This window comes from Heterodontus francisci, chromosome 19, assembly GCF_036365525.1.
Source record: "Heterodontus francisci isolate sHetFra1 chromosome 19, sHetFra1.hap1, whole genome shotgun sequence".
NCBI classification, from domain to species: domain Eukaryota; kingdom Metazoa; phylum Chordata; class Chondrichthyes; order Heterodontiformes; family Heterodontidae; genus Heterodontus; species Heterodontus francisci.
In genome coordinates, this window is record NC_090389.1 from 15022713 (window position 1) to 15049328 (window position 26616).

A 26616-nucleotide genomic window follows, 5' to 3' on the forward strand; every position below is an offset into this window, starting at 1 on the left:
GAGTTTGTAGCATGGACTTAAGACAATGGGTTCGGTCTTCCCCATATTTAATAAAAAGCAAACAAATACATTTACAAACCTTTTTTTAAAATTATAGATTATATACTAAAAATTATACTAAACTCTCTTTTAACTTGCCCTTCAAAATAACTGCTCGCATTTAAACCTTTTGTTGTATTTTCATTTCAATAAATGCCAATGCTGAATCTATTTTGTCAAAACTATTTCTTAAAATTTTGAATGAATTTGGATCTAAAACTTGGGGCCATTAGTGTAAGATAGTCACCAATAAATTCAATAGGAAATTCAGAAGGAACTTTTTTATCCAGACAGTGATTGGAATGTGGAACTCACTGCCGCAGAATCGAATTGCGTAGGTGCACTTAAGGAGAAGCTAGATAAACACATGAAGGAGTAAGCAATAGAAGGTTATGCTGAAAGGATTAGATGGAGAGGGGTGGGTGGAGGCTCGCGTAGAACATAAACATCAGCATGGACCAGTTGGACGAAATGGCCTGTTATTGTGCTGTGAATTCTATGTAATTTTATGAATCTGTTTGGAAACAGATACTAAATTGCTGTGTAAAATGTCAGTGTGGTCTTTATTGCATATCATATGGATATGCAGATTGAAATGGTCAGGTGTGTGACACAGCACAGGAGGGGCCTCAGCTTGTAGCATATTACAGTGTCACAGCACTGAAACAGGCCCTTTGGCCCACTGACTCTGTGCTGACCAGTTGAGTGGTATAAGGTCCAATATGAAATATCCAGACTGAAGTGAAGGTGTGGAGAAGTGGAGCAGTGCAGCAGGACCCAATATAAGATATTCAGTATCCATTTCAGTAAATGATCTCCGGTGCCCAAGTAAAATAATCTCCCAGGTTTCAGAGTCCACCACCATCTAGTGCTGGATGAAGGAAAGCAGTCTGATAATTTAACAATAGTGGAGGCGTTGGAAGAGGTGATGGTGAGGTAGAGCTAAGTGTCATTGGCATACATGTGGAAACTAATGCTGTGTTTTTGGATGATGTCGCTGAGAGGCAACATGTAGGTGAGAAATAGGAGGGAGCCAAGGATAGATTCTTGGGGTATACCAGAGCTAAAGGTGTGGGAGTGGGAAAAGAAACCATTGCTAGTGATACTATGACTATCAGTAGATAGATAAGAATAGAAAAGAACAATACAATACAATACAAGTGGATTACTAATGTCCTTTTCTACTAATCACTAAGTGATAAAATCGACCATCTGTGTGTTGGGCATTTACTGTGTCTTTGTCCTGATGTGTATTTTTCCATATTCTGTTCCTGGCAGGTATGGTGACATGAGAGTGATGATGGCCTATGAACTCTTCAGCATGTGGCAGAATCTGGGTATGTTGTCATTATTTGGAGTTGGTTAGAAAATCTGATGGGGAGTAGATGAGGGAAATGCAAAGTCAGTTGTTACAGGAATGGGTTGAACACTGTCATTCATTATTGAGATACCTAGGGGAAAGGTTAAGGCCTATAGTGCAGCAAGTAAAAAGGTTGGAACACTACTGGTTTCCAACATGCAGTGATTACTGGAGCCCACCTGTCAGTTCTGGTGAGCTGCTAAGCACTAAGTATAATACAGCATCATAGTAACTCTCCACTTTATATTTTGTGTCAAGAATCATGACAGTGGCAGGCTACCTCTATGCATTATGTGTACTCTCATCCCTCCCTCTGGATCTGTGACTATCCACATTGCCTCTGAGATATTGATATAATTATCACATTACAATTTCCCACAGCTTCGCTCACTTCTCTGAACAGGTCTCCACCTATCTGATCAGTTTTAGTGATCCAATGATAGAAGCCAATTAACTAACTAATTTCTACCCTACTTCTGCCATTGCCCTTTCTGGAGTTATTTCTAGCCTCTCAGTTCTAACTCTTCCTTACCAATTAATCCACTCCTCTCCCAGCTTCACAGTTTGAGCTTTGGGAGCCATTCTGTACCATCATGGCAGACTTCTGGTCACAACCACATGTCTATTAAACCAAAAATGCAACATATTCACAGGCTGTATACCTGTCTAATTCCAATAGTTTATGTTTCTTGTTTTCATATAAAAGCATCTGAATGAGGTCTAGGTCATGTCATTTACAGTTCTTTTCACTGGAGGCCTCCTGGATGTTCCCATTGGTGGTGTCATCAGGCGGACTAACGTGGAGGAAGCAACAGGGCATGTGAGGCAGCATCAGGAGTTTCTGGCAGGCTTTCCCAGGAGAACATACATACGAATTAGGAGAAGTAGGCCATTCGGCCCCTCAAGCCTGCTCCGCCATTCAATAAGATCATGGTTGATCTGTTTGTGTTTCAAATTCCACACTCCCATCTACTCCCCAATAACCTTTGATTCCCTTGCCTAACAAGAATCTATCTACCTCCACCTTAAAAATATTCAAATGACCCTGCCTCTACCACCTTCTGGGGCAGAGAGTTCCAAAGTCACACAACCCTGACAAAAAATTCTCCTCATCTGTCCTAAAAAGGCAACCCCTAATTTTAAAACAGTGCCCCCGAGCTCTGGACTCACCTACAAGAGGAAACATCCTTCCACATCCACCTTGTCAAGATTTTTCAGGATCTTATAAACTTCAATCATGTCCCCTCTCACTCTTCTAAACTCCAGTGAAAATAAGCCCAGCCTGTCCAACCTTTCCTCATAAGACAACCTGTTCATTCCAGGTATCAATTTAGTAAACCTCAACCACATCCAACACATTTACATCCTTAAATAAGGAGATGAAAACTACACAGTATTCAAGATGTGCTCTCACCAGTGCCCTGTATAACTGAAGCATCACATCCTTACTTTAATTTCAGTTCCTCTCATAATAAAAGATAGCATTCCATTAGCCTTCTTTATGACTTGCTGTACCTGCATACTAACTTTGTGACTCATGCATGAGAACGCATAGATCTCTCTGCACCTCAGAATTCTGCAGTCGTTCTCCATTTAAGTAATACTCTGCTTTTTTATTCTTCCTGCCAAAGTGAATAATTTCACATTTTCCCACATTATACTCCATCTGCCAGATTTTTGCCCACTCACTCAACCTATCTGTACTGGTCTGCAACCTCCTTATGTCCTCGTCACAACATACTTTCCTACCTATCTTTGTGTCATCTGCAAATTTAGGTACCAAGCCATTGCTTCCCTCATCTAAGTCATCGATATAAATTGTAAAAAGTTGAGGCCCCAGCACAGACCCCTACGAGACTCCACTCTTTACATCCTGCCAATTAGAAAAGGACCCATTTATGCATACTCTTTTCTATCAGCCAGCCAATCTTCTTTCCATGCCAATATGTTACCCCCTACGCCATGAGCTTCTACTTTGTGCAATAACCTTTTATGTGGCACCTAGTCAAATGCCTTTTGGAAATCCAAGTACAGTATATTAACAGACTCTTCTTTATCCACAGTGCTGTTACTCCTTCAAAGAACTCCAATAAATTAGTTAAATGATTTCCCTTTCACAAAACCATGCTGACTATTCCCGATTACCTTGAATTTTTCTAAGTGCCCAGCTATAACCTCCTTAATGATCAATTCTAACACCTTACCCACGACAGACATCAAACTAACTGGCCTATAGTTACCTGTTTTCTGTCTCCCCACAACCACCCACCACGCCCCCCCCTCCCAACTTCTTGAATAGAAGGATTATATTTGCTACTTTGCAGTCTGATGGAACCTTTCCAGAATCCAGCAAATTTTGAAAGTTAGCACCAATGCATCTACAACTTCATTAGCCACCTCTTTTAAAACCCTAGGATGAAGCCCATTGGGACCCGGGGACTTGTCAGGCCGCAGCTCCATCAGTTTGCTCAGTACCGTTTCCCTGGTGATTGTAATTTCACTAAGTTCCTCTCTTCCTTCCACCTCCTGATTTACAGCTATTACAGGAATGTTTTTTTGTATCCTCTATAGTGAAGACAGAAGCAAAATATTTGTTCATTTCATCAGTCATTTCCTTATTCTCTACTATTAATTCCCCATTCTCACTCTCTGGAGGACCAACACTCTTTTCCTTTTCAAAGACCTGTAGAAACTCTTGCTATCTGTTTTTTACATTTCTAGCTAGCTTCCTCTCATACTCTAATTTCTTTTTCCTGATTAACCTTTTAGTCATTCTCTGCTGCATTTTATAGTCTGACCAATCAGCTGACCTGCCACTCATCTTTGTGCAGTTATATACTTTTTCCTCAAGTTTGAGGCTTTCCTTAACTTCTTTAGTTAGCCACGGATGGTGGGTCCTCCCCTTAGAATTCTTTTTTATAGTAGGAATATAAATATTCTGAAATATCCACTTAAAAAGTCTGCCATTGCTTCTCTATTGATCTCCGATCCTAGTAACCCAGTTCACTTCAGCCAGCTCAGCTTTCATGCCTACATAGTTGAACTTATTTAAGTTTAAAATACTAGTCTTAGATCCACTTTTCTCTTTTAAACTGGATGTAAAATTCAATCATATTGCGGTCACTGCTACCTAAAGGTGCCTTTACTCTGAGGTCATTAATCCTGTCATAAAACTAAGTCTAATTTAACCTGCTGTCAGGTTGCTTCTTCATTAATCCTGTCACATTACCACTTGCTCCATACAGTTTTTTCCTCATGTCACCTTTGATTCTTCTCTTTAAATTGGTGTCCTCTGGTTCTCAACCCTTCTGCCAGTGGGAACAGTTTCTCTCTCTCTCTCCATAACTTCCTTGCTTTTGTACTCCACGCCTTGATTTATAAAGCCCAAGATTCCATACAATTTATTAACCCCTTTCTCAACCTGCCCTGCTACCTTCAATGATTTGTGCATATACACCACCCCACCCTGGTCCCTCTGCTCCTGCACCCCCTTTAGAATTGTATTCTTTATTTTGTATTGCCTCTCCTCGTCCTTTCTACCAAAATGTATCACTTCATATTTCTTTGTTAAATTTCATCTGCCACATGTCCACCCATTCCACCAGTCCATGTCTTCTTGAAGTCAATCACTATCCTCCTCACAGTTCACAACACTTCCAAGTTTGTGTCGTCTGCAAATTTTGAACTTATGGCCTGCACACCCAAGTCTAGGTCATTAATATAAATAGAGAAAAGCAGTGGTCCTAATTCCGATCTCTGGGGACCCACACTATATACCTTCCTAAAGTCTGAAAAACAACTGTTCGACACTATACTCTGTTTTCTGTTACTCACCCCACTTTTAATCCATGCTGCCACTGTCAGTTTTATTCCACGGGCTTGAACTTTGCTGATAAGCCTGTTATGTGGCGCTTCATCAAATGCCTTTTTGAAGTCCTTGTACACCATATCAACCACACAAGGGTGTGATATTTGTCCTCTGGTACCATCCCTGTAACTAAGGAGGATTGGAAGATTATGGCCAGTGCCTCAGCAGTTTCCACCCTTACTGCTCTGTATCCTCAGATGCATCTGATCTGGTCTTTGGTGTCTTTAAGGCCCCAACAACCCCACTGCCTTGTGGGCGTCTCGGGAGAGACCAAGGCTAAGGGAGTAAACCCTAACAGAAAATCCGGAGCGGAACCCCGTAGGCGGTCATGTGTCACCTTTGGCATGTTTCCGGCAGTTCCTGCAGCCATACTGGTGCCAAACGTCGTGTCCTGCACTCCTTTGGACCCCACCAGAAAGGCCGAGAGGGGGGTTTTGACGACTGGGCAACTCTCAACCTCCATAAATTTGCCCAGGCATGCGCCATGGAGAGGTCACTCCATAGTTGCCTCACAGCGACTGAAACAACACGGAAGGTTCACAAACCACTGACCACCTCCAGGCGCGTATCCATTGTCTCTCGAGATAAGGAGGCCCAAAAGAAAGAACATTAATCCCATATTCCCTACCACATCCCCACCATTCTCCTACCACCTACCTACACTAGGGGCAATTTACAATGGTCAATTTACCTATCAACCTGCAAGTCTTTGGCTGTGGGAGGAAACCAGAGCACCTGGCGGAAACCCACATGCAGTCACAGGGATAACTTGCAAACTCCACACAGGCAGTGCCCAGAACCAAACCTGGGTCGCTGGAGCTGTGAGGCTGCGGTGCTAACCACTGCGCCACTGTGCCGCCCCTGTTGAAAGGGTGCAGTTCAGGTGGTCCTGAGAGACCATGTCCTTTTTTTGGACCAGCAAACCAGCTGGTTTTGCCCAAATTAAAGTCTTCCAAGTCACAGCTGCTTCTACTGTTGAGATTAATTCTGATTAAAACAAGATAGTTGAGTGGTATAAGGTCCAATATGAAATATCCAGACTGAAGTGAAGGTGTGGAGAAGTGGAGCAGTGCAGCAGGACCCAATATAAGATATTCAGTATCCATTTCAGTAAATGATCTCCGGTGCCCAAGTAAAATAATCTCCCAGGTTTCAGAGTCCACCACCTTGAATTACTTGAATTTATTTTAAGTATCCCCGAGCAAGAAATTGTGCCCTCCTAGCCCCAGTTGCTTATAGTTTTGTTATGTATGTGATTTACAATATACCAGGAGGTTCTATCCTCCTTATTGCACTACCATCAATAAATAATGTATTTTAATTTTTTTTAAAGGTGAAAATAAGATTCATTTTATCCCAGGGATGATTGGCCCCTTCCTGGGTGTCACACTGGTACCACAGATTGAGGTACGGAATGTCATGATCCCAATCTTCCACGACATGATGGACTGGGAGCAGCGGAAAAATGGCAACTTCAAGCAGGTAGGCTGAGTGAGTATGAGCAGGTGAAGGGAGGATAGACTGTTTAACTAATTCTTCAATTTTAAGAGCTGAATTTGAGTGGTCTGAAACTGGTCCATTCAGGTCTGGGACGTGGATTTGAATCCTGAATTTTAGAAGATGTCATCCTTCCAAAGATTTTGTAAAGGTCTCAACTAAAGAATGAAAGTTCTATTGCTAAGTGCAGAACAGCAAAATATATAAAACAGAAAGCTGAAGAATGGTGAAGGTAACAGAACGACCACTTATTGTGGTATTTTTGGGGTTTGATAGACATTGGCCTTAGTCCTCTGGAACCTGCGTTCAGGTCCAGCCCAGACAAACACTGTGAAATTCTCCTCTGCTGGCTGTCAGGGTCCTGTATGACATGAGTTTGGAAAATCTCAATTCAATTCCTAATGGTACATCTCTGTTAAACACTTTGAGAGGTTTTTCCACTTGCAAGGTGCTTTATAAATCCAAGTTGTTGGGTGTGTACCCACAGGGCAAACCAATGTGCAATCTAATTCAGAGAGGCCACAGAATAGCTACTGTGGGGGATTTGATTGCTCTTCTAAGGTTTCTATTATAGGGGGACCTTTACTCAGTATCTAAATTGTGGTATACCTTACCTGGGAATGCTTGTTGCCGGCCCTAAAATTGAAAAGTTCAAATCTCCATCACCGATAATTCCTGATCTTAATGAATACAAAATTTACAATATAAGCAATGCACCTGTAAATTAAGAGGTTAATTTTTATTGTGTTTTAGGGGAGCAACCTCTGGACAAGCATTAAATTTTCTTGTCTCATTCCAGTTCACCCTTGTTTATTAAAATAGGCCCGAATCATTCAATGACTGAGACTGAGGGCCCGAAATTCCAAAGAGAAGAAGTGGAATTTATTTTTAGTAAAACAGCCCAAAATTTCCCCATCTTAACTTAAACAGCACACACAACAGAGGGCACTGGTGCCCTTTAAAGCTCAATTTACAGTTGTTTCAGCAGCCAGCTGGCCCTGTGTGTTTTTTTTAAATTCATTCTTGGGATGTGGGCGTCACTGGCTGTGCCAGCATTTATTGCCCATCCCTAATTGCCCTGGAGAAGGTGGTGGTGAGCTGCCTTCTTGAACCGCTGCAGTCCATGTGAGGTATGTACGCCCACAGTGCTGTTAGGAAGGGAGTTCCAGGATTTTGACCCAGCGACAGTGAAGGAACGGCGATATAGTTCCAAGTCAGGATGGTGTGTGACTTGGACGGGAACTTGCAGGGGGTGATGTTCCCATGCATTTGCTGCTCTTGTCCTTCGAGGTGGTAGAGGTCGTGGGTTTGGAAGGTGCTGTCCAAGGAGCCTTGGTGCGTTGCTGCAGTGCATCTTGCAGATGGTACACACTGCTGCCACTGTGCGTCGGTGGTGGAGGGAGTGAATGTTTGTGGGTGGTGTGCCAATCAAGTGAGCTGCTTTGTTCTGGATGGTGTCGAGCTTCTTGAGTGTTGTTGGAGCTGCACCCATCCAGGCAAGTGGAGAGTATTCCTTCACACTCCTAACTTGTGTCTTGTAGATGGTGGACAGGCTTTGGAGAGTCAGGAGGTGAGTTACTCGCCACAGGATTCCTAGCCTCTGACCTGCTCTTGTAGCCACGGTATTTATATGGTTATTCCAGTTCAGTTTCTGGTCATTGGTAGCCCCTAGGATGTTGATATTTGGGGATTCAGCGATGGTAATGCCATTGAATGTCAAGGGGAGATGGTTAGATTCTCTCGTTGGAGATGGTAATTGCCTGGCACTTGTGTGGCGCAAATGTTACTTGCCACTTATCAGCCCGAGCCTGGATATTATCCAGGTCTTGCTGCATTTCTACACGGACTGCTTCAGTATTTGAGGAGTCACGAACGGTGCTGAACATTGTGCAATCATCAGCGAACATCCCCACTTCTGAGCTTATGATTGAAGGAAGGTCATTGATGAAGCAGCTGAAGATGGTTGGGCCTAGGACACTACCCTGAGGAACTCCTGCAGTGATATCCTGGAGCTCAGATGATTGACCTCCAACAACCACAACCATCTTCCTTTGCGCTAGGTACGACTCCAACCAGCAGAGAGTTTTCCCTCTGATTCCCATTGATTTCAGTTTTGCGAGGGCTCCTTGATGCCGTACACGGTCAAATGCTGCCTTGATGTCAAGGGCAGTCACTCTCCCCTCACCTCTTGATTTCTGCTCTTTTGTCCATGTTTGAACCAAGGCTGTAATGAGGTCAGGAGCTGAGTGGCCCTGGCGGAACCCAAACTGATCGACACTGAGCAGGTTATTGCTAAGCAAGTGCCGCTTGATGGCACTGTTGATGACACCTTGCATCACTTTACTGATGATTGAGAGTAGACTGATGGGGCGTTAATCAGCTGGGTTGGACTTGTCCTGCTTTTTGTGTACAGGACATACCTGGACAATTTTCCACATTGCCGGGTAGATGCCAGTGTTGTAGCTATACTGGAACAGCTTGGCTAGGGGTGCTGCAAGTTCTGGAGCACAGGTCTTCAGTACTATTGCCGGAATATTGTCAGGACCCATAGCCTTTGCAGTATCCAATGTCTTCAGTCGTTTCTTGATATCACGTGGGGTGAATCGAATTGGCTGAAGTCTGGCATCTGTAATGCTGGGGACTTCAGGAGGGGGCTAAGATGGATCATCAACTCGGCACTTCTGGCTGAAGATTGTTGCAAATGCTTCTGCCTTATCTTTCGCACTGATGTGCTGGGCTCCCCCATCATTGAGGATGGGGATATTTGTGGAGCCACCTCCTCCAGTTAGTTGTTTAATTGTCCACCACCATTCACGTCTGGATGTGGCAGGACTGCAGAGCTTAGATCTGATCCGTTGGTTATGGGATCGCTTAGTTCTGTCTATCGCATGCTGCCTATGCAGTTTGGCATGCAAGTAGTCACCAGGTTGACATCTCATTTTGAGGTATGCCTGTTGCTGCTCCTGGCATGCCCTCCTGCATTCTTCATTGAACCAGGGTTGGTCTCCTGGCTTGATGGTAATGGTAGAGTGGGGGATATGCCGGGCCATGAGGTTACACATTGTGGTTGAGTACAATTCTGCTGCTGCTGATGGCCCACAGCACCTCATGGATGCCCAGTTTTGCATTGCCAGATCTGTTCGAAATCTATCCCATTTAGCACGGTGGTAGTGCCACACAACACGATGGAGGGTATCCTCAATGTGAAGGCGGGACTTCGTCTCCACAAGGATGTGCGGTGGTCACTCCTACCAATACAGTCATGGACAGAAGCATCTGCGGCAGGCAGATTGGTGAGGGCAAGGTCAAGTATGTTTTTCCCTCGTGATGGTTCCCCCACCACCTGCTGCAGACCCTGTCTAGCTGCTATGTCCTTTAGTACTCGGCCAGCTCGGTCAGTAGTGGTGCTACCAAGCCACTCTTGGTGATGGACATTGCAGTCCCCCACCCTGAGTACACTTTGTACCCTTGCCACCCTCTGTGCTTCCTCCAAGTGGTGTTCAACATGGAGAAGTAGAACAAAGAACAGTACAGCACAGGAACAGGCCATTCGGCCCTCCAAGCCTGCGCCCATCTTGATGCCTGTCTAAACCAAAACCTTCTGCACTTCCGGGGTGCATATCCCTCTATTCCCATCTTATTCATGTATTTGTCAAGATGCCTCTTAAACGTCGCTATCGTACCTGCTTCCACCACCTCCCCCGGCAGCAAGTTCCAGGCACTCACCACCCTCTGTGTAAAGAACTTGCCTCGCACATCCCCTCTAAACTTTGCCCCCCGCACCTTACACCTACGTCCCCTTGTAACTGACTCTTCCACCCTGGGAAAAAGCTTCTGACTATCCACTCTGTCCATGCCACTCATAACTTTGTAAACCTCTATCGTGTCGCCCCTCCACCTCCGTCATTCCAGTGAAAACAATCCAAGTTTATCCAACCTCTCCTCATTGCTAATACCCTCCAGACCAGGAAACATCCTGGTAAACCTCTTCTGTACCCTCTCCAAAGCCTCAACATCCTTCTGGTAGTGTGGCGACCAGAATTGCATGCAATATTCCAAGTGTGGCCTAACTAAGGTTCTGTACAGCTGCAGCATGACTTGCCAATTTTTATGCCCCGACTGATGAAGGCAAGCATGCTGTATGCCTTCTTGACTATCTTATCCACCTGTGTTGCCACTTTCAGCGATCTGTGGACCTGTCCGCCCAGATCTCTCTGCCTGTCAATACTCCTAAGCGTTCTGCCATTTACTGTATACTTCCCACCTGTATTAGACCTTCCAAAATGCATTACCTCACATTTGTCCGGATTAAACTCCATGTGCCATTTCTCCGCCCAAGTCTCCAACCGATCTATAACCTGCTGTATCCTCTGACAATCCTCATCACTATCCGCAACTCCACCAACCTTTGTGTCGTCCGCAAACAGTACTGACTCATCAGCTGAGGGAAGGAAGTAGGTGGTAATCAGTAGGAGGTTTCCTTGCCCATGTTTGACCTGATGCCATGAGACATCATGGGGTCTGGAGTCGATGTTGAGGACTCCCAGGGCAACTTCCTCCCTACTGTAGACCACTGTCCCGCCACCTCTGCTGGGTCTGTCCTGCCAGTGGGACAGGACATACCCAGGGATAGTGATTGCAGAGTCTGGGACATTGTCTGTAAGGTATGATTCCGTGAGTATGACTATGTCAGGCTGTTGCTTGACTAGTCTGTGGGACAGCTCTCCCAACTTTGGCACAAGCCCCCAGATGTTAGTAAGTAGGACTTTGCAGAGTCGACAGGGCTGGTTTTGCCGTTGTTGTTTCCGCTGCCTAGGTCGGTGCCGGGTGGTCCGTCGGGTTTCATTACTTTTTATTGACTTGGTAGCGGTTAGGTACAACTGAGTGGCTTGCTAGGCCATTTCAGAGGGCATGTAAGAGTTAGGGTTAGTGTTAATACCACTACGCCACGGCCTCCCCGCAGATCATTCAGTGAAATTGCAGTGGAGGGACTGAATCATAGCAGCATAGAATGGTTACAGCACATAGGAGGTCATTCGGCCTGTTCAGCTCATGCCAGCTCTCTGCAAAAGTAATTTAGCTAGTCTCACCGCCCACCCACCCTTCCCTTTCTCTGTATCCCTGCAAGTTTTCTCTGTTCGGGTGCTTATCCAATTCCCTTTTGAAAGCCACAATTGAATCTGCCTGCGCCAGCTTTTCAGGTAGTGCATTCCAAATCGTAACCACTCACTGCGTAAAAAAAGTTTTTCCTCGTGTCGCCTTTGGTTCTTTTTCCCATCACCTTAAATCTGTGCCCTCTGGTTCTTGACCCTTTCGCCAATGGGAGCAATTTCTTTTTGTCTACTCACTCTAGAACTCTAGACCCCTCATGATTTTGAACACCTCTATCAAATCTCCTCTCAACCTTCTCCTCTCTAAGGAGACCAGCCCCAACTTCTCCAATCTATCCTATTAACTAAAGTCTCTTATCACCCAAAGCATTCTCATATTTTTTCTGCACCCTCTCCAATGCCTTCACATCTTTCTTAAAGTGTGGTGCCCAGAATTAAACACAATACTCCAGTTGAGACTGAAGCAGTGTTTTATAAAGGTTCATCATAACTTTCTTGCTTTTTTACTCTATGTCTCTATTTATAAAACCCAGGATCCCATATGCCTTTCTAACCACTTTCTCAACCTATCCTGTCTCCATCTGCAATTTGTGCACATATACCCTCAGGTCGCTCTGTTCCTGTACTCGCTTTAGAATTGTACCCATTATTTTAGACTGCCTCTCCTTGTTCCTCCTATCAAAATGTATCACTTCGTACTTCTCTATGTTAAATTTCATCTGCCATGTGTCCGCCCATTCCACCAGCCTGTCTATGTCCTCTTGAAGTCTTTTACGATTGTCATCGTTCACTGTACTTCCAAGTTTTGTGTCATCTGCAAATTTTGAAATTGTGCCCTGTACAACTAAGTCCAAGTCATTAAGATATATCAAGTAAAGCTGTGGTCCTAGTACCGACCCCTGGGGAATCCCACTGTGTACCTTCCTCCAGTCCAAAAAATAATCATTCACCACTACTTTCTGTTTCCTGTCACTTAGCCAATTTCGTATCCATGCTGCCACTGTCCCTTTTATTACATGGGCTTCAACTTTGCAGGCAAGCCTATTATGTGACACTTTATCATAAGCCTTTTGGAAGTCCATATACACCACATCAACTGTATTACCCTCATCAACCGTCTCTGTTACCTCATCAAAAAACTCAATCAAGTAGTCTTTTAACAAATCCGTGCTGGCTTTACTTAATTAATCCACACATGCGCAAGTGAATGTTAATTTTGTCTCAGATTATTGTACCTAAATGCTTTCCCACTACCAAGGTTAAACTGACTGGTCTGTAGTTACTGTAAGGGTGTATCCTTTCACCTTTTTTTGAACAAGGGTGTAACATTTACAAATCTCCAGTCCTCTGGCAACAGACCCCCCCACCCACACCCCTCTCCCCCATATCTAAGGAGGTTTGGAAGATTATGAACAGTGCCTCTGCAATTTCCACCCTTACTTCCCTCAGATGCATCCTTTCCAATCCTGGTGACTTATCAACATTCAGTACAGCCAGCCTTTGTAGTACGTCTTCTTTGTCAATTTTTAGCCCATCCAATATCTCAACTACTTTCTCTTTTACTATGATTTTGGAAACATTTTCTTCCTTGGTAAAGATAGATGCAAAGTACTCATTTAGTACCTCAGCCGTGCCCTTTACCTCCATGCTTATGTTTCTTTTATGGTCTCTTGATGGCCCCACCCCTCTTACTACCCTTTTACTATTTATATGCCTATAGAAGACTTTAGGTTCGCTTTTATGTTAGCTGTCAGTCTCTTCTCGTATTCTTTCTTTGCCTCTTTTATTTCCTTTTTCACTTCCCCTCTGAACTTTTATATTCAGCCTGGTTCTCAATGTATTATCAACCTGGCATCTGTCATAAACCCCCTTTCTCTGCTTCATCTTTCCCTCTATTTCATCATCCAGGGAGCAGTAGCTTTGGTTGCCCTACTTTTCTCCCTCATGGGAAAGTACCTTGACCAATGTTCCCTTTAAGCTACGCAGGTGCGCAGCCACACACCAATCGGGAATGTGCCACACAGGGAACAAACAGGCTGCACAAAAGCAAGGTTCCCGTTAAGATGCGCACATCCATGCAAGTGCAACAAGCTGGCCAAGCTCAGCAAACTGAAGCTAGAAGGAACATTGACCTTGACTGTACCCGAACCATCTTTTCTTTAAAGGCAGTCCATTGTTCGATTACAGTATGCCTGCCAATCTTTGATTACAATTTATCTAAGACAGATCTGTTCTCAACCCAGTGAAATTGGCCCTCCTCCAATTAAGTATTTTTACTCTAGATTGCTCCATGTCCTTTTCCACAGCTAATCTAAACCTTATGATACTATAACTCAAGTGGATCTAGTGGAAGATTGCTGGACCCCTGACACTGCCATCAGCACATTGGGAACTGGGTCATTTTTATTAGTGAGTGCAGCCAACCAAAGCAAAACTAGCATTTGGTGTCATCTAAATTCGACTGATGTTGAGACTTATAAACGTCTACCTATCAATGATGATGGAATATCACCAAACTCTATAAATGGGTTTCATTGTGTGTGAAATGGTGTTATTGTATTGATTTATGTGACTAGATGTTGCTGGAGCTTTTATGCCTGTTGATTTTACGCATTCCTTGTTTAATATCAGTTACTAAAGCCTACCTCAGTGACCGTTCTTAGGAATGCTGCTGCACTGAGAAATGGGACGGAGATCTGCGCCTTTGATTCCACGCTCAGTGAGCTCACAATTTCAATCACCCCACTGTGGACATTTGTCGAGTGGAGGTTGTGTACATCTCCATAGGAATTGGAAGAAATGCCATTGAACTGATTGTTCACTTTTAAAAAGGACCCGAAATTACTCTGCCTCCCAATAGCATTCTATTGCTGTCTTTTGGTGGAGAGCAACAAAGGAGAGAGGTAGCAGTTAATTCCACTGACAGTCTGTAAATGAAGGCACAATGGTTTCTGGAGGAGCAAATATGCTGAGGTCTTAATGTAGTGGAGAGGTCTGCGAATGGTGCGAACACTGTACTGTGTGTACCAGTGTATTAATTGATGTGGAGTGTGGCCTTGTCATTCATGTGCATTGAAACAGTGGTCGAAGGTTTCCAGCCTTATTGATGATGTGTCAGAAACAAAATGCATCCCAACTTTTAAATAACCTCATTGCCAATCTGTTTATCTTTGCTTAGTGTTTAAGTACTGTTTCATTTAGCAGAAGCTTTCTATTCACACAGTAGATGCAGTGAATAGCTGTCGCCCTCAGGTTTCATTTGTAATGGCACTGGCTGTTTCGGGAACTGAAAGGTCTTTAATTCTGATGCCAGATAATCTAGCTGGACTTTCCTAAAGGGACATTAAGGCACGGCACCTTTGGTAAAGTTCACTGACTGGGGGTTAACAGCAAACAGTTTTGTAGTAGCATGATGAGGCTCCCAGGAGTTTGAGGGCATAAGTTCTGCTGTAACAGTAAGTCTTACCTTGCACATGTGGTATTCCTGCTGCTAATAACACCCAACCTCCACTAGCATTCAGAATAAGAAGTTTTGTTCATCTGGGGAACTGCCAGTGGAGAGAAAGCAAAATGCAGATGGCAAGTCTCCATGTCAGCTCCCCCCTGCTGTGGTTCACTCTAACCTCTAAATCAGAAAGTTGTGGGTTCAAGTCCCAATCCAGAGACTTGAACACAGAATCTAGGCTGACACTCCAGTGTAGCACTGATAGAGTGCTGTGCTGTTGGAGGTGCTGTCTTTTGGTTGAGACATTAAACTGAAGCTTTGTCTTTCCTGGGGGTAAAAGATCCCATAGCACTATTTTGAAGGGGAGCAGAGGAGTTCTCCCTGGTGTCCTGGCCAATATTTATCCTTCAACAAATATCAATAAAACAGATTATCTGGTTATTGTCACATTACTGCTTGTGGTACTTTGCTGTGCACAAATTAGCTGCTGCATTTCCTACATTACACAGTGACTACACATCAAAAGTTTTTCTCTTGCGCACTCTTTCTCTTTCTCCCTCTTCCTTTCTCTCTTTCTACAGCAACCCCCCCACCCCCCCCCCAACACTTTAAACATCAGCATAAAAAACTCTACGCAGTTCACATGCAACGGGCTGCTGAGGCCATTGGTAGCTCAAGAAATAGGACTCCTGCAGGCCAGCTTCATGGGCCATAGGGTCCCAAGGTATTGGGGAGAAAGAATATCTGAAGATATTGCCCAGTTTTTACTTCCTACTGTTTCTGTTACAGGTGGAAGCGGAGCTCATCGATAAACTGGACAGTCTAGTGTCAGATGGAAAAGGAGATGAAAATTACCGTGAGCTCTTCAGCCTCCTGTAAGCAGCACTGAGAGAGGCTAAGTAACATCAATAATGAAATGTTACACAATTGATTGTGGAAGGAACATACCTTTCACAATCGATTCCGTGAATGTTTGTGTGAATGCGATTGACAGAGGAACAGAAATGGAGGGTGAGCAAAAGTTGTGAATTCATTAAAGAACAAACCTCCAGCTACTTACAGTGAAAGAGTGTGGCATCCTCCAGTGTAGAGCTCTGAGTATTTACAGTCCAGTGAGCCAAACCTTGGTGGTGAGCCAATTATTAGAAAAAATTCTTAAAGGCAGTATAAATTGTCATTTAGAATGGGATACATTAATCAAGGACAGTCAGCATAGATTTGTTAAGGGAAGTTTGTGTCTGACTAACTTAATTGAATGTTATAGGTGACAAGGAGGGCCAATGGGGATAGCATGTTTGATGCAGTCGACATGGATTTTAGCATGGCTTTTGACAAGGTTCCACATGGCAGATGGGTCATAAAGGTAAAAGCCCTTGAGAACCAAGGGAAAGTGGCAAGGTGGATCCAATATTAGCACAGTGACAGGTAATGGTGGAAGGGTGTGTTTGTGACTGGAAGGCTGTATCCAGTGAGTTCTGCAAAGCTTAGTACTGGGTCCCATGCTTTTCATGGTATTATCAATGATTTAGACTTAAATGTAGGAGGCATTATTAAGAAGTTTGCAGATTATATGAAAATTGGTGACATAGTTGATGGTGAGAAAGAAAGCTGTAGACTGCAGGAAGGTATCAATGGACTGGTCAGGTGGGCAGAAAAGTGGCAAATGGAATTCAGTCTGGAGAAGTGTGAGGTAATGCATTTGGGGAGAACAAAACACAAGGGAATACACAATAAATGGTAGAATATTGAGTAGTGTGGAGGAGCAAAATGGCCTTGGACTACATATCTACAGATCCCTGAATGTAGGAGGACAGGTAGATAAGGTGGTTAAGAAGGCAGATGGATACTTTCATTCATTAGCCGAGGCCTAGAATATAAGAGCAACAAGGCTATACTAGAACTGTATAAAACATTAGTTAGACCACAGCTAGAATATTGCATACAGTTCTGATCACCGCATTACAGGAAGGATATAATCACACTCGAAAGGATACAGAGAAAATTTACAAGGATGTTGCCAGGAACAAAGAATTTTAGATATGAAGAATGATTGGAATAGGCTGGGGTTATTTTCTTTGGAACAGAGGAGGCTCAGGGGAGATTTAATTGAGGTGTATAAAATTATGAGGGACCTCGACCTTTTTCCGTTAGCAGAGAGGTCAGTAATGAGGGGGCATAGATTTAAAGCAATTGGTAGTGGGGGTCTGGAACTCAATGCCTGATAGGGTGGTAGAAGCAGAAACCATTATTGCATTTAAAAAATTCTTGGATATGCACTTGAGGTGTCATAACCTACAGGGCTGGCAATGACACGTTGGGCCGAATGGCCTCCTTCGTGTGTCAAATTTTCCAAATAATTATACTGAAATGGCAGGGCATCCCCTAGCATGGACCTCCAGTTACTTACAGTGAAAGGGTATTGCATCTCCTAGCATAGACCTCCAATTACCTACAATAAAAACCTACTGTATCCCCTAGAGTAGACTTCCCATCAGTTATAGTGAAAGCGTCATGCACCCTCCAGCATAGAGCTCCAGTCAGTTATAATGAAAAGGCACTGCATCCACGAGCATAGAGCTCCAGTTTGTTATCAGGGAAGCAGTACACATGGGTACACATCAGGTGCTGCATAGGTGAATGGAGGTGTTTCAGCCCACTCAGAAGAAGGAATGCCTGACTTTGATTACCTATGTTAGTGGAAAGATAGCAGAGAAGAAGGGGACTAGAAAGAGAATCAGAACGTACATAGAAAGCAATTGGGACATCTAAGAGTATGGTGGGGCCTGTTATATGTGCATGAGGACATAATTGGGTACCAGAGTCTTGCGTGAGAGTGGGTAATGGACGAAAGAGTACCAGAGAGCATCAGAGGTGCCTAAGGAGAAGGGGGAAAATAATGAGAGCACCCCAACATTTTTTTCTTTTTTCCCTATTAAATTTCAGAGTTCAAAACATTTCTGTTGTCACTTTGCTACATGACTTCAAGGAAATTAAGTTTGCCTGTTTGAGTCTTTCTTCAAAACTTAGCATTCAAAAATCAACCTGTTCCTTGAACCCTTTCCAATGCACGTCAATATCCGTTTTGAGTTAAGGTGAACAAAATTGGCCTCAATGATTCACATAATGACAGTGTAATTTGCCTTGACCTGTATGACAATGCCCTCCAGATGCATCCCAGTACCCAATTTGACTTATGATAACTGCTTCACACTGTCTTGATGTTATTTGGAGGTGATCATTCCAAATCCTTTTCCTTTTTTAGCCTATGCTGATGCACTTGTTTACTTTTACCTGTTGCCATATGGATTATCATACATTTGTATCCAGATTAAAATCTGTTACCTGTATCTGAGCTAACTTAGATAATTAGTCCAAGTCTATCAGCTGGAAAGTGTGTGCATTCAGATGTTGGATACGAACAAGGTTGGCTTTATTTGCTGTCCATGAAGGAATAACTTGCCAACACTGTTTAGGCTTGCATGAAGAATGGGAACTTGGTGAGGTACTGGAGGGTGCTTAGTATCTTAGCAAGGTGCATACCAGCAGGAGAGGAAGGTAAAGGTTATTTACAGGGATGAACTCAGACAGGATCTCTGTTGTTCTGATGTTCACTTGTGTAGTTACAAAGTTATCTGCAATGACATACTATTTCAATTTAATTACCGATTCCAGATCCAGTCTATATTGATAATCATAAGGAAAACATTTTTTCTTTCCCCACTCCTGTCATGAAGGTGCTGACTATTCCATGAAATATGGCTCTATGAGCATCTGCCTTCCTTCAGTATATTGCTCAGGTACCCAGTATTTAATTGTTAATCTAAGCACTTATTAACAATGATGAGGGGGAAGCATTGCAGTCAAATCTCATCCTGTCCTCAGCCAGTGTCCACATGTGCACGTCCAGCAGGGATTATTGGGCATTGATCAGGAGCAGAAGCCTTACCCTGAGGCATCCAAGCTGATTGCAGCATTCACATGCTGCCCTGGTTGAGATCAGTTAACTCAGCATAAAATGTGGGTCTTCCTGGACTACCTGGTTTGTACAGCTCAGTAGCTCACCGTGTAGTGCATTTTACTGACTGAGCCTTTACAGGAGTTGGTGTGGAGCTTTTTTTTATTTGTTTGTCTTAAACAGGACACTTTCATTCAAATTGAATTCTATCAAGTGAGAACATCTAAATTTCAGAAGGTATAATTTTTGCTCAGTTGTCAGCACTTTTGCTCCTGGATCTAAAGGTTTTGGGGATGAGTCCCATGCCAGGACTATAATATATATGTATCTAGTTGAGATGGCTTGGCCATGTGAGCCGCATGGAAGATGGCAGGATCCCCAAAGACACATTGTACAGCGAGCTCGCCACTGGTATCAGACCCACCGGCCGTCCATGTCTCCGTTATAAAGACGTCTGCAAACGCGACATGAAATCGTGTGACATTGATCACAAGTCGTGGGAGTCAGTTGCCAGCATTCGCCAGAGCTGGCGGGCAGCCATAAAGACAGGGCTAAATTGTGGCGAGTCGAAGAGACTTAGTAGTTGGCAGGAAAAAAGACAGAGGCGCAAGGGGAGAGCCAACTGTGCAACAGCCCCAACAAACAAATTTCTCTGCAGCACCTGTGGAAGAGCCTGTCACTCCAGAATTGGCCTTTATAGCCACTCCAGGCGCTGCTTCACAAACCACTGACCACCTCCAGGCGCGTATCCATTGTCTCTCGAGATAAGGAGGCCCAAAAAAAAAAAGAAAGTCTGATGCATAGCCTGAGAGTGTGTTAGGAGCATAGAAACAGGAGTAGGGCATTCAGCCCCTCAAATCTGTTCTGCCCATTAAATTAGATCATGGCTGATCTGTATCTTAACTCCATTTACCTGCTTTGCTTTCATATCTCTTAATACCCTTACCTAACAAAGTTCCATCAATCGCAGTTTTGAAATTTTCAATTAATCTAATCTCTGCCTCCTTTTGAGCAATAGAGTTCCAGTTTTCCACTATCCTTTGTGTGAAAAATACTTCCTGAATTCAGCACTGCATGATCTAGTTCTACGTTTAAGGTTAGGTCCCCTTGTCCTTGACTATCCCACATAGTTCTTTAATTCAACTTTAGCACCTTTTTGAATGTTTACATGCTGTCCTTCAAATGAGGTATTAAATCAAGATGCAATCTCTGTCCTATATTTCTATAAGATTTTAATATTATAAGAGGAATATTAAAGGACAGTGGGATTGAACTAGATGGGTTGTCGCATGGTACACTGGTGAAAATGTGTTGGGCCACATGGCATGTTTCTTTGCAGTAACATACTATGAACATGCTGGTACACATTTCCTTCAGAGCGGGTGGGAAATTTTTTTTGCCTTAATGCGTTTGTGTTTGTGGCTGTGTCTGTTTGATCTGAGTCTTCAGGAGAGGAGGAGAGATACCTGGGAAAGATGCATATAAAAGAGATGAAGTTGGCAGGCTGTGATGTTCAAATGCAGTGTTTTGTAATTAATCTAACCCCTAACTGAATATCAAGATGCAAGCTCTGTCCTATATGGTGGTTCAGATCTGATACTGTTGCAAACACTATCAGAGGGCAATGCAAAGGATCAGCTTTAATCTCCATCCTTTCAGGCCTTAATATAAAAACAGAGGATCATTGTTTACTTTCTAACTTTCCGCCAGCTACTGTATGGTGGCCTTCCCCAGTAAAGTGGCCTTTCTACTACAGTGGCCTTTACGATGGTATGATAACTTTTCTGGGAAGAGAAGTATGGTGACCTTTGTGGGAACAGTAGTATGGTGACCATTCTGGTTATGTTGATAGTCACCTTTCTGGTAATAATGTAGAGTTGATGTTCTGTTTAGTGCAATGCAATGATTTATGTTGAGTAAGTTGTCCTTTCAGCATTGTAGGTATATCGTGGCTCGTTGCTGTATGAGCGTAAACCCATCGTATTAACATTATGTACTACTAATGTGATTAACCTCCTTGTCTTTCCTTAATTTCTGCTGCCTGGAAATAGCACGCAGCTCTTTGGGCCTTATCCTAGGTAAGACTAAAACACCTAAGATTTAAAGAAAGTGTTACTAAAATGACAGCAAGTTGTGTTTGGTGAAGTTTGCTGCCAGCAGAGGACATTCACTGCCTTCTGTTTTCTTGTGTTCCCAGCTTATTAGAGAAGATTGAACAAGAGACATGGAGAGAGACTGGTGTTTCCTTCGTATTGTCAGTAACTCGCTTAATGGAGCGACTGCTGGACTACAGGTAGATGCTTCGGATTGTGGCACTGTGAGAGAGAAAATTTATGTTTGTGAAATTTTAACATAACAACGGTTAGTTGCTGGTTAACCCTTTATTTTCTGAAGTGAAACGCTGCAGTTTTGTTTCCTGACAAGGGTGTAGGGTTTTGGCCTGTCTTTTTTTCCTGTGATTTGAAAATATAAAACTTTTTTAAAATTTACTCTCAGGATACGGATGTCACTGCCAAGGTCAGCATTTATTTCCCATACCTAGTTGCCCTTGAGAAGGTAGTGGCCATCTGTCGTCGTCTGATACAACTGCGTGGCTTGCTAGACCATTTCAGAAGGCAGTTAAGAGTCAACCACATTGGTGTGGGACTGTAGTCAGGTATAGGCCAGAACAGGCAAGGATGGAGGGTTTCCTTCCTTAAAAGACATTAGTGAACCAGTCGGGTTTTATAACAATCTGACAGCTTCATGGTCACTTTTACTAGTACCAACATTTTTAAAATTTCCAATTGTATTTCTGACTTCAGTCTCTTAAAATCAGCAGACACTATCTCGAGCTTTGATACATATCCTAGTTGAATAATGACAGAGCACCATTACACAACACCATATATTATCTCTGGTAACTGAGAGATTGCTAAACCACAGTTGCAGATCTATCAGTGAGACATTTCCATATAAAATATGCCAAGTTTCTCTCATGGACTGGTAAGTATAGTCAGTGGACACCAGCCCACACAGAAAAGAAGGCCCTAGTCTTCATTTCCAATACGTACTGAATTAACTGATCTGTGCTGGAGCAGCAGAAGAGATACATCTGTTAGAGTTCTTCTCCATCACTGTCCAGTAGCCTTTTATAGAAAGTGTGCTTGTGTCAACATCAGATAAGGATCGGATTTGAATCAGTAGGTTCTGGGTTTATGTCCCACTCCAGAGACTTTCGCACAAAATCCAGGCTGAACATTTCAGTATAGTATGAGGGAGTGCTGTCTGTACTGTCTGAGGTGTTGTCTTTCAGATTAGGTGTTAAACCAAGGCCCCGTCTGGCCTCTAGGTGGACATAAAAGATCTTATGGCATTATTTTGAAGAAGACCAAGAGAGTTCTCCCCGGTGTCCTGGCCAGTGTTTACTGCTCAACCAACATCACTGAAACACATATTCTGGTCATTATCACATTGGTATTTGTTGGAATTTGCTGGGTGCAAATTGGCTGCTGTGTTTCCTGCATTACAACAGGGACTACACTTGAAAAGTACTTCATTGGTTGTGAAGCACTTTGGAACATCCTGAAATTGTGAAAGACACAGTTCTTTCTGTAGATCACTGCTTCCTTTTCTGGAGGTCAGAAAGCCTCCTACCCCACCTCAACTTTCTGCCTAATCTCTTGGAAAAAAACTCCAAACCCATCACTCCAAGAGTAAGCTGCTTGAAGGGAGCGTCCTTAGCAAGTATGGGTGCTCTCTTTCCTACCTATTGCCAAGTTCATGGAATAAACGGGACAGTAGCAACATGGATACGGAATTGGCTGAGTGACAGAAAACAAAGAGTAGGGTGGTTATTGGATATTTTTCGGGCTGGAGGAATGTTTGTATTGGAGTTCCCCAGGGTCGGTGTTGGGACCCTTGCTTTTCCTGATATATATTAATGACCTAAACCTTGGTGTACAGGGCACAATTTCAAAGTTTGCAGTTGATACGAAACTTGGAAGCATTTTGAACCATGAGGAACATAGCGTAGCACTGGAAAAGGACATAGACAAGTTGGTTGAAGTGATTTATGACTTTAACCCCTTATAGGGACTAAACCAAATCAGGAGTACATCCCTATGAATCTCCTTTAATCAAGTTCAAACCAGACAAATTCTTAGACACTTATTTGGGTCCAAAAAATTGTACTAGCTTTCCCTCAAAGAAAGAAAACCAACAGAGAATATTACCATCTTACGGATAGCCTATTTTTTGTAATTATGGCTCAGCCATAAATATCCCAGATATTATAAGGGTCTGGGAAACTTTCTCCAATATGTATCTCTCCACTTAAAGAGACACAGAGAGGGGAGGGGGTTCTTGTAGTTGTATACAGAATGCTACATGAGACGATCTATTAACTTTTATATATTTATTAAAGAATTTAACATGCAATAAACTTCTTAAGTGGATAAGGATACCACAATATCAAATATTACTGAGAGATGTAACATATATTCTTATTTCTAACATAGAATCCAAAAGTTTAACCTTGCTAATGTTACAACAAAATTATCTTAGAATATCCATCAAAATTTAAAGTAAACTTTTACCTTAAATGCCCCTTAGTTAAGAAGCGTTGTTTGAGAATTCAACGCTTCTAAGCATTGCTTTCCAAACCTCTTATTTTTATACTGTTTCTGAAGTATCATCTGACTTTTGCATTTAGATGTGACCTTCCTGTGTTCCTTTTAAAATCCATATCTGGTAGTATCATGAACTAACTTTCCACTTAATGTTTTACTGGAAACCCTTTGCTGTTTTTTGAAGTTGTGAATCTTTATCTGGTCAAAATGTTTATAATTGTGTTTACTTGACCTTGTATTCCTGTAAATCCATTTTCATTCACTGTTTCATCATCTATAATTGCCCCTTCCATGGCACCCCAGAGCAACCTCTGGAGCCAATTTGTCTGCATCAACAACCCCATAAACTAATTAAGTTTATTGCTACCTCTTACTGAGGTCACACAGGATATTTCAGTTTTATCTTCCAATTCCCTGGCAACAGAAATACTATTCTAACAGGGACCTTGAAATATTTAACTCCATCTTCTTAAAGGGGAATTTCAGTGAGGTCTGAAAACTGACCATTTATTCAATCTTTAATTCTAAAAGGTATAATATATTAACTATATCTAAATGCTACCTAACTAAGCCTGTTATATGTATATTCCATCACATCTCCTGTTGACCTGTAAAAAGGCGAACAATAAAAATAGGTTGTTTAAACTAAACAATGCCTAAAATAGAAACATTCAATAAAATATCATAACCTATCATGTGAAACAGGGGAATAATACAAAAGAGTGCATTGACAATGATCATATTCCATGTTTTACATGGATCATCTAAATTTTCCAAAAATAAACCTTTTAATTTCAGTACAAAGTTCAGAATAAGACAATGCAAAGCCTCCACGATCTGAGGTTGCAAAATGTTCAATAAGATTTCTGTATCTTGACATGTCGAACATCAATGAGCAATCGATTAAACCATGTGATGAGGTAGAGAAGGAAGGATCCATAGCTGCTGCTTGAGCTTGAACTGATGAAGTCCTGTTGAGATAAACTAAAATGTGCTTTACTCCATTTTCAGTCACATTCCAGCCAATATCCTCATATCAGGAATAAAATGAATAGAGCTGAACATTGGTGAATTCTGAGGTCACCTGGATAGAAGTATTGTTCAGAACCTGAGTACTTTCCATCAGAAGCTAACTTCGCGATACAAAGAAAAGCCATTCCGCCATGTTTTCCTTAGTACCATCGCACTATTCCAATGTTATGATGAATAAGAACATTACTTGCATTACCTCCCCTCCAAATGTCATTCAGGGCAAATGCAGTAAAATGTCTTATTCCTGCTTCTCTGCAAGAAATCGCATAGTGTGAGGTGTTCAAGCAGTAAGACATCTCTGGCATGTCACATGCACTGTTTGCAACCAGAAGGTCTTTAACAAAAGAATCTAGCAGTACCTAATCCTTGCTTTACGCGAGAGCAGGTCCCATCACTGAGAGTCTGCAGTGCTTCATTCCTGTCCCACAGTGTTTTCTTCTTCTGTCGTTGTGACCTGACTATCACTCGTGGCGCTGAGTGTGGTTCCCTGTGAAACCAACCTTTGAGGCACTGCGAGGTCCTGCGTGGGTGAGGAACATTTATGGACGCAGTTGGTTTCAGTTCGCTTAGCGCCGTTTCCGATGCCATCTTACAGGCTGGGTCCTGTGAGACTGTGTACGACTGCACCTTGTACTGTTCCTCCATTCCTGTGCCCTTCAGGACACCTCTTCAGGTTGTCTGCAGAGACAATTTTAAAAGACTGCTTGCCATTCGGCTGGTTAGTAAATATTTTGACAGTTCTTTCATTAATAACAGAATGTATTTGAACAGGTTTCTTCCACTTAGATCTCAAACTAGGTTTCTGTTCAAACTTTCTCTCCTGAACCCACTCCCCAGTTACTGGTTGCCAAGCTTTGTTAGTTACCTGTTTTTGTCTATTCTTCTCTCTGATCAATTTCATTAAATTACATTAAATAATACGGTGTTCTAGGGAACACTGTCCCTGATGCGCACATGGGCACATTATTTAATGATAACTGTACTTCCAGAATGATGGTGGCCCACTTATTCCCTCTGATTCTCAACAGTTTGGTCAATAGCTTTTTTACTTCCTGGTTTTTACATTCCACCAGTCCCACGGACTGCAGATGGTGTGATGTGCTGTGCTCTAACCCAATCCCTCTTTGCACACAATAGTCTTTGAAAACCTTGGAAACAAAGGCACTGCCTTGATCAGAGTGTAGGATTTTGGATGCACCTTCTTTGGCCTCCTTGTCTCGGGAGACAATGGGTAAGCGCCTGGAGGTGGTCAGTGGTTTGTGGAGCAGCGCCTGGAGTGGCTATAAAGGCCAATACTAGAGTGACAGACTCTTCCACAGGTGCTGCAGATAAAATTGGTTGTCAGGGCTGTTTCGCAGTTGGCTCTCCCCTTGCGCTTCTGTCTTTTTTCCTGCCAACTGCTAATTCTCTTCAACTCGCCACACTTTAGCCCTGCCTTTATGGCTGCCCGCCAGCTCTGGCGAACGCTGGCAACTGACTCCCACGACTTGTGATCAATGTCACAGGACTTCATGTCGTGTTTGCAGACGTCTTTAAAGCGGAGACATGGACGGCCGGTGGGTCTGATACCAGTGGCGAGCTCGCTGTACAATTTGTCCTTGGGGATCCTGCCATCTTCCATGCGGCTCACATGGCCAAGCCATCTCAAGCGCCGCTAACTCAGTAGGGTGTATAAGCTGGGGATGTTGGCCGCCTTGAG

General features: G+C 43.0%; 1 protein-coding gene across 1 annotated transcript in view; it reads left to right on the forward strand.

Annotated features, from left to right (window-relative positions):
* dock3 (dedicator of cytokinesis 3) overlaps positions 1-26616 on the forward strand; it is a 1369418-nt gene that overhangs the window by 1212583 nt on the left and 130219 nt on the right. The window contains exons 31-35 of the mRNA XM_068052296.1: positions 1318-1376; positions 6601-6749; positions 16110-16195; positions 21327-21353; positions 21473-21568. Coding sequence (XP_067908397.1) covers positions 1318-1376; positions 6601-6749; positions 16110-16195; positions 21327-21353; positions 21473-21568 — 417 coding nt within the window. The remainder of the gene's footprint in view (positions 1-1317; positions 1377-6600; positions 6750-16109; positions 16196-21326; positions 21354-21472; positions 21569-26616) is intronic.